Here is an 8,928-nt window from a genome sequence, read left to right as displayed (position 1 = left end):
TTATTTTGATATATCACAGTGAAAGATTTATCGTCCTCTTTTTTTTTTTTTTTTTTTTTTTTTTTTTAAAAAAAAAAAAAAAAAAAAAAAAAAAAAGAAAAAAGAAAAGAAAAGAAAAGAAAAAAGAAAGAGCACTTTGTGAGCCAGCAAGTTATTTTCAATATTTTAGCTACATTAGTCTCTCCTCTTTCTCCTCTTATCCTCAGGGACTGAGGTCTAAAACTAATGGAGAGCTGAAACTGTGGATAGCATCAATCACTATATACATTATTTTACAAACACACGTACACACACACATACACACACATACACGCTCATACACTCTTACACATGCACACAGTTTTTGAACTTAACTAAATACATATCACACACTGTGGCTATAACTTTCACAATTTGATGTGTGACAGCAAAAGCTATTTTTTTCTCTCCTCAGTGTTTCACTTTTTCAAAAAAAGGAAGCACAACACAGCTTCTCTTTGGTATAGTGGCTAACAACTCTCTATAATACTCCATTTCCCAGGGATCCAACACCCTCTTCTGGCTTCCTCTGTCATTGCATGACACAGGGGCCTCATACACATAAAGTGTAAATAAATAAAAGTATTTTGACTAAATTGGAGATGTTTATTGAAGATGTTAATGCCCAAGATGAAACCTAATTCTACTTAGGCAAAAAACAACACAGTGACTCCTGGTGGCAAACTGAACAAAACCAGAGTAAGGTAAATTCTGAAGCAAACTTCTTACAAAGGTCCTTCTGATACTGTACTCCTCATGGATTTAAACTCATAGAAAGTAAATAAATAAAAGTAAAAACCAAAATTAATATGGAGAAATATTAGCTAGCTTCTACACCTCTAATTTAATTATAATACTCTGTTTGACCTCATTTAATGTCATTTACATATAGAAATGGTTTTCTAAATTGTATTAAGTAAAGATTTCCTAATTGCATTTCATTTTGCTTTGTTCTGTTTTTGAGGTAGGGTTTCCTGGAGTCCAGGCCAGCCTCAAACTCTCTGTGTAGCTGAGGATGACCTTGAACTCCTGATTGTCCAGCCTCCACCTCCCAAGTGCTGGGATTATAGATATGCACCACTACACTTGGCTAAGTGCATTTTATCTTATTTCTGTAGCTTCTGATTTATATATTTTTCTTAGTGTAAAATTTCTTAGTGTAAATAATGACACACTTTGGGTTACATGTTAGCAATTCTAAATCAGATATACTACAATATTGTCTTTTATTCTCTTCGTGTGTTCCAGAGTCGCCCTATATGTCATTTCTACTTGATTTCCCCATTGTATCTCAGAAAGTTCTGTCATGATTACTCTGCTTGACATGATGCCATCTCCTAAAACAAAACCCCAATTTTCATTTAAATTTTTTTCTTGCATTTCCCATGATAGGTCTTTGACCCAGGTGTTTATTTCACTAATTTCATATTTTCACAGTAAATTAAACTCTACAAGGAAAAAAGATCCTTTCCCATTTGTTTACTTCTATGTCCCAAACATTTAGAGCAATGCTTGGCATATAGTTATTTCTGAATGATTGCATAAGGCATGGAGGCATTTTGTATACATTTTATCCACCCCACGATCAAAGCAAACCTTTGGTCATTTGACCACAAACAAAGCAGGTCACTACGCATGTCCTTCTTTTTGGGTTTCTTTCCTGGAAGATCTAATCACTGTGTTTCGAATTTACCACAGTTTGAGCTGTTTAGCTAAACAGTCATCAGTGGTTTTACAGTTACTGCACTACTGGGTCATTCTTCTCTTTGTGAGCTTTGTTCTGGCTTTAGTCTACTATTATTTGTTTTTCTTTCAGGTTTTCTTCCAGGTTGAAAGTATGTAAGATAATGACTATGATTAAATAGACAAATTTTCTAGTCTTCTAGACTAAATCATAGACAGTAGAGTTTGGAAAAGCACTGTTATCTTTCCTTACATTCATTTTCTTATTTATTTCAAAAGGCCCTTTTCCACCTTTATTAGGCATGAATAGGGAAAACAGATTTGCTTTTACCCAACAAAAAATAACTGCCTCAATCAATATTTTCTGCAGTTTTCAAAATTCTCTACTTTACCTAACCCCATACAAAGATTACAATGAAGCTTATTTGGTGATGCTAAGGTCTTCTTCACTTAAACTTTTGACAATTTAGTAGTTCTAACAAGCAGTCTCAACGTTCACAATTCATGTGTTTGCCACATGAATATCAAAAAGAATATCAAATTGGAAAACAATTGCAATATTATTATTTTATTTAATTTTATTCTTTAGTTGTATTATTTTATTTATTTACTTATTATTTATTTTGAGACAGGGTCTCTCTGTAGCCCCAGCTGGCCTGGAACTCCCTATGCAGACTAGGTTGGTCACCTGCCTGTGCTTCCTGAGTGCTGGAATCAAAGGTGTTTGCCACCACACTTGGCTAATTGCAATAATATTGATGTCACTAAATTTAGTTAGATTGCAGAATATCATGACCAATGTTTTTAATTTTAAAAAATATTTTATTTATTTATTTATTTATTTTTTGTGTGTGTGTGTGTGTGTGTGTGTATGAATGTATGTAAGTGCACCCATATCGTGGAAGGCGGAGGTCAGAAGAGGGCTGGAGTTAAGGACGGTTTGTAGCTGCCATGTGGGTGCTGGGAATTGAACCCCAGGTCCTCTGCAAGAGCGGTCAGTGTTCTTAACCGCTGAGCCATCTCTCCAGCACCATCATGACCATTTTATATAGATTTTTTCCCTCAGCTTCTGGTCTCTTTTTGTCTATCCCCAGGCCATGTTGACTTTCATCTATTACCTCATGTCAGCCTTCATTTCTTACACTCAGATTACTAAATCCTCTGGTAAACGAGCACTTATTTCAGTCAATGTTAATTAATTAATTATTGATGGACTCCAGTATCTTGTGGCTTATCCATTTAAAGTTGTTATATTTTCAAGATAGAAAGAACAAGACTGGAACTCAAATATGATTTTCTCTATGATTTTCCCCCGTACCTTGCTCCTCTCCTTTTAGAGAGCAGAAGCTGTTAATCACTAAGTCTACTTAGTCTGAAAGACAGGGTAGTAGATCTAGGTCATGGTGCTGGCCTTCTGCAGAAGGATTTGGAAACGGCAAGCTGTGATTACAGAAAGTCTGCAGTGTGTCTTCAAACATCTTTTGCTCATATAAGTAAAATGTTCTTTCTTTAGGATCTTTTAACTAGGGTTGAACAGAAGTGATGTTCAAGTTTCCTGCTGACTACTTGAATAAAAATGGAATCTATGAGCTTTTTTCTGTCCAAAGTTGTGATTGTCTGCAAGCAAGATGCTTACACTATTCAACACTAACATAGAACTGACAGCTGTTCATCTTCAAAGCAGTAACTTAAAACTATACCTTTAAGAGGAAAATCTTAACTCTAGAAGATATTCAGACACCAAAAGGAGAAGTAAAGCCACTTACCTGGGGGACGAGGCAGAGGTGAGGCATGTTTAGGCCCTTGGGTACGGGCTAAGTTTAAATCTGCATAGACCACTGGTGTAGCCATTGCAGATGGGGAGTTGTGGCACTGAACCTGTGAACAGGGACAAACTCCAAGTTCTGTGAAGGTGAGATGAACAAAAGGAAGTCCCTGTGAACGCTCTGCTATCTGTGTCCACCCCGCCCACACTTGTAGCTGAGGGTTCTCCGTAACTATTGAACTTACTGTCTTTTATACTCACACGGGCTATGTGTTCTTTTCTTAATAAAAGAACATGCAACAGAGAGATCATAGGATTTGGTTTTTGGACAAAATTTTGGAAAGGACTTTTTTGTTCTTATTACTCTAAGGATCTGCTATGAGTTACTCTATGAGAGCCAGAGTGATTCAAATGAAATACTCCTCATGAATTCAAATTTAAGTGATGCTCCTCTCAAAGTCCCTGGGAATTAAGATATATATTTTATGCTATGTTGTGAAAATAAAAATAAATACACAAAAGTCTGTGATGTTATTTTTTAAATGAGTTCCAAAACTCCCTGAAATGGCCATGCTGCAAAGAAAGCTGTGAAATATGGAAAATGAGGGCATAAATGTGATTTTTTTAAAAAGCCCATGATGGGGACTGGAGTGATAGCTCAGCAATTAAGAGCACTGGCTACTCTTTCAGAGAATCTGGGTTTGGTTCCCAGCACCCACATGGTGGCTAACAACTATCTGTAACTCCAGTTCCAGGTGTTCTGAAGCCCTCTTCTGGTCTCTGTAGGCATTGCATGCACATGGTGCACTTACATACAAACAGGCAAAACACTCATACACATAAAACAAAGAATACATAAAAAAAATAAAGGCGGCTGGAGGGATGGCTCAGTGGTTAAGAGCACTGACTGCTTTTGTGGAGGACCTCAGTTCAATTCCCAGTACTCACATGGCAGCTAACAAACCCTCCATAACTCCAGTTCTAAGGGATCTTATGCCCTCTTCTGACCTCCACAGGTACTGCATGACAGAAAAAAAAGTGGAGGACTTAGGTCTATGGGATTTTCTAAAATCCTTGAAGGCCTGGAGACTTAAGGCAAAGACAGAAGAGGCCACCAAGTCAAACATTCTCATATTACAAGTGAGAAAGAGAAAAGCAAGAATTTCCTTGAAGTGATTTTCTGTAGTCAGAGCAGAACTGTACCAGGTACTTATAATTACTTGGTAGTAGAACCAGTCAGACTTTGAGTTCCAGAGACAGGAGGTGTTTCTACACACAGTAGACCTTTCTCTTATGTCAGCCATGGGCCACACAGTCATTTCCCAAGATCACTGATATTTAGGAAGTGAGTGGAAGCCTGTGAAAATCTCACAGCACACTTTTAGAGAGTCATTGAAGATCTCCTTGGCCATCTGTATGATGATGTCGTTTCACTCACATTGGGCACACGCTTCATCTAAACTGAAGGTTTTTAACAATTATGGAATATTTTCCAGAGTTGTCCATCTTGAATCATTTTATATATTTACAGAAATAGACCCAACCTTTAGTTGGGCAGGCAGATCTCTGTGAGTTCAAGGCTAGTCTGGTCTACATAGCAAGTTCCAGGGCAGCTGGAGCTACAGAGAGACCCTGTCTCAATAATAATAATAATAATAATACAAAATAAAATGTGTGAATAAACATCCTAAGTATTTAAGGTGGTCATGAACCATGCTTAAAGAAGCAACCCTGTAACTGGTGGAAAAAAATGGGAATGTTTTAGAAAGATCAGTAGAGTGAAGAGAAGTCTGGCACTCTAAATAATGTTTTGAGGACACTGAAGTTTAACTTCAAGTTCTGATGCCTGACTAGGATGATTATAGAACCACAGTGCCACGTTAAAGACAAGAGATTTGAGGTGAGGTGCTTCCATCAACAGATGCTTACAAAAGTGTCTAAGCCACAGAGTATAAAATGACTAAAAATAATAACTAAACGTCTTCATTTGTTTCTACTGACGCAACTGGTAGACCACTTAGCTGTTATAGACCATGAAGAACACTGAAAACCCGGACAACTATTTTCTATAACAAAATATCTTTCTTATGTAATCATTAGTATACAGATAAAAATAAAACCTGAAAATTCACATCTGAATTCTAATACGCTAATAAAGTCATGTGGTTACCTAATTACCTAAATCATACTTTGAATGTAAAATGTATCACAATTCAAGATTATCTTGATCTTGGCACTATAAAATACAAAGAGAGAGAGAGAAAGAGAGAGAATATGTGTTTGTGTGTGTGAGACAGAGATTGCAATAAAAAATTAAGTGCACACAAGGTGATATTAAACCTAAATAATTCAAATGGTAATGATTATAAGTAATACTAGGTTTTAATTTATTTTTGCATGTATGTGTTTAATATGATGTGTGTGTGGTGTGTGAGCATATGTTTATGTATGTGGGGGGGTGCATGCTCCTCCTCACTTCTTTGGCTGAAGAGCATGCACAGAGAAATAGAGAACTATGGACCAATCAAAGGAAGAAAAAATACTTAAACTACACATCACAGATGTGTGGGCTGATTCACAAAGAGTTTTTAAAAGTTGTCCCAGCACTTGGGAGGCAAAGGCAGGCTGATCTCTATGAGTTCAAGGCCAGCCTGGTCTACATAGCGAGTCCTAGGACAGCTGGGGCTACAGGGAGACCTTGTATCAAAAAAAAAAAAAAAGACAAAAAAAAAGTTGTCCTAAAGAAGCTCAATTAACTAATAGACACTAGAGAAAAAGGACTAGCATACCAAGAAAATTATGCATGGACAAACGCATTTAACAACGAAACCATAAATAGAACCAAGCAGAAATTCTAGAATGAAAAATACAATAACTGAACTGAAAAGTTCATTGGGAGGAGGGTTCAATGGTAGGCATGATCAAACAGAAGAATTGTGAACTGAAAGATAGGACTTTTGAGAATCGTGTCACAGGAGAAAAAAATGGGGAAAAAAAAGATGATCAAGCAGATCAGATATTTTGAGAATCAGAGGAGAGAGAGAGAGAGAGAGAGAGAGAGAGAGAGAGAGAGAGAGAAGCCAGATGCCCTAAATCTGAGAAAGTAGCAGACATACAGATTTTTAAGAATCTACACGAAGCTGGGCATGGTGGCATATGCCTTTAATCTCAGCACTGGGAGGCAGAAGCAGGTGGCTCTCTGTGAGGTCAAGGCCAGCCTGGTCTACAGAGTGAGTTCCAGGCCAGCTGGGGCTACAGGGAGACCCTGTCTCAAAAAGATTAAAAAAAAAAGAATCTACATGAACTATAGGATAAATCTAAAGAGAACCATACTGAGGAACTATCTAAAAGTCCACATAAAAAGAAAAAATTTTAAAGTCAGTCTTATCTTGGCAGAGTGTTCTAAAGTACCAAGACCAAAATGATTTGCTCCATAGGAGAGTAGTTCATAAAATGTAAGTGTTTTTGTTTTGTTTTGTTTTGGTCTTTTTGAAACAGGGTCTCCCTATAGCTCTAGTTGGCCTGGAACTTGCTATGTAGTCCATGCTGGCCTTGAACTCACAGAGATTCACCAACTTCTGCCTCTTGAGTGCTGGGATTAAAGGTCTGCAACACCATGCTCAGCTAAATAAGTTTTTCAACAGAAACTTTGCAGTTCAGAAAGGAGTAGGGTGACTTCCATACTACTTACATGTGTCCCCTACAGTTGGACCAGCGGGCAGGGGTCAGGGAGACATGGGGACAGATCAACAAGCACAAAGTATGTGTGAAAATGCCATCATGAAACCCATTACTTTGTGTGCTAATTGTTAAAAATTAATAAAAGAGGCTTTGCAGGCACTGCTGTCCCTGGTAGCTGCTTGCTGTCAGCCATGGTCAATCCCACTGTGTTCAACATCGTGGTTGATCACAAGCTTTTGGGTTGCACCTTTGTCAAGCTGTTTGTAGACAAAGTTCCAAAGACAGCAGAAAGCTTTTGTGCTCTGAGCACTGGAGAGAAAGAATTTGGTTACAGGGGTTCCTCCTTTCACAGAATTATTCCAGGATTCATGTGCCCAGGTAGTGACTTCACACACCACAATGGCACTGGCAGCAAGTTGATCTATGGGGAGAAATTCGGAGAGCTGCATCCTGAAGCATACAGACGCTGGTATCTTGTCCATGGCAAATGCTGGACCAAACACAAACAGTTCCCAGTTTTTCATCTGTATTGCCAAGACTGAGTGGTTAGATGGCAAACATATGGTCTTTGGGAAGGTGAAAGAAGGTATGGGCATTGTGGAAGCGTTTTGGGTCCAGGAGTGGCAAGACCAGCAAGATCACCATTTCTGACTGTGGACAGCTCTAGTACTTTTGACCTATGTGCATCTTAACCACAAGACCATTCCTTCTGTAGTGCAGGAGTGCACCCTCTGCCCCATCTGCTCACAGTATCCCATAATCTTTGTGCTCTTGCTGAAGTTCTTTGGGTTCCATATTCTCCTTATTCCCCTCCCAGTCTAGATGGATTGCAGAGTTAAGTTTGATTATGAATAAAAACTAAATAGGAAAAAAAATTAATGAAACAGGGCTGGAGGGATGGCTCAGCAGTTAAGAACACTGGCTGCTCTTGCAGAAGACCTGAGTTTCCAACACCCACATGGCAGCTAAAAACCATCTGTAACTCCAGTTCCAGGATATCAAACACCCTTTTTTGCCTCTACAGGCACTGCACAACACAGCACAGGTACATTTACATACATGCAGGCAAAACACTCATACACATAATATAGTAAATAATATATTATTTTAAAAAGGAGAATACAATTGCCATGGCTCTGGTGGCCACCACCTCTGTTGTCAGCTTGCACAAGCCTCTGATGGCTGGCTGTGATCCTCCAGTAGTGACAGTCTTGTGGGTAGCAGCCTCTTCCTGACCCCAAAATAGGCCTACTGATGATGACCTTCCTGTTTATGCCTAGACTTGAGTGGAAGAGAAAGAGCTACAGGTGGGCCCCCTTGATCCCTACTCTGCTGCTTTTCTTGGGACAGTTATTGTCAAGGATGCCTCTTAGTGACTACAAGGAACTCTAGGGGATACCTCTGCTGTTGTTGGGAGAGTCTCACACAGGAAGGGGACCCCTTTGAGGCTGTACTTTGATCTTAGAACCAATCTGTGTTTGCACTGGGCTCTGTGTATGTGTGTATTTGCCTTATTTTCTAGTTTTAATAACCAAAAGCCAGCATCTCTTACTAAGACATTTAGGGCAGGCAAAGAGACCTCCCGGGAGGAGAGAGACTTTTTGTCCTCTCTCACTACCTTGTGTCTACCTTCTGGGGCAGGGATAGGGGAGGGCAGAACCAAGTCAAATGCCCTCTCTAATCCTGCCCAGCTGCCTCCTGGGATGTGAAGAGTGGTCCTATGGACAGGGATCTAGGAATGATGTGCCTCAGGACTACTGAACCTGTGCTTCCACACCAAG

General features: G+C 39.0%; 1 protein-coding gene and 1 pseudogene across 1 annotated transcript in view; one reads left to right on the top strand and one right to left on the bottom strand.

Annotated features, from left to right (window-relative positions):
• The window catches only part of LOC103725623 (killer cell lectin-like receptor subfamily B member 1B allele B), a 12,971-nt gene extending 9,419 nt beyond the window's left edge, over positions 1-3,552 (bottom strand). Inside the window, exon 1 of the mRNA XM_029558568.1 lies at positions 3,468-3,552. Within this exon, the coding sequence (XP_029414428.1) occupies positions 3,468-3,552 (85 nt within the window). The remainder of the gene's footprint in view (positions 1-3,467) is intronic.
• Positions 3,553-7,338: 3,786 nt separating this feature from the next.
• LOC103725620 lies at positions 7,339-7,814 on the top strand (annotated as a pseudogene).
• The last annotated feature ends 1,114 nt before the right edge of the window (positions 7,815-8,928 follow it).

Source organism: Nannospalax galili, unplaced genomic scaffold (genome assembly GCF_000622305.1).
Source record: "Nannospalax galili isolate Female #2095 unplaced genomic scaffold, S.galili_v1.0 scaffold2169, whole genome shotgun sequence".
In the NCBI taxonomy this organism is placed as follows: domain Eukaryota; kingdom Metazoa; phylum Chordata; class Mammalia; order Rodentia; family Spalacidae; genus Nannospalax; species Nannospalax galili.
This window is presented reverse-complemented; position numbering and strand designations above follow the sequence as displayed.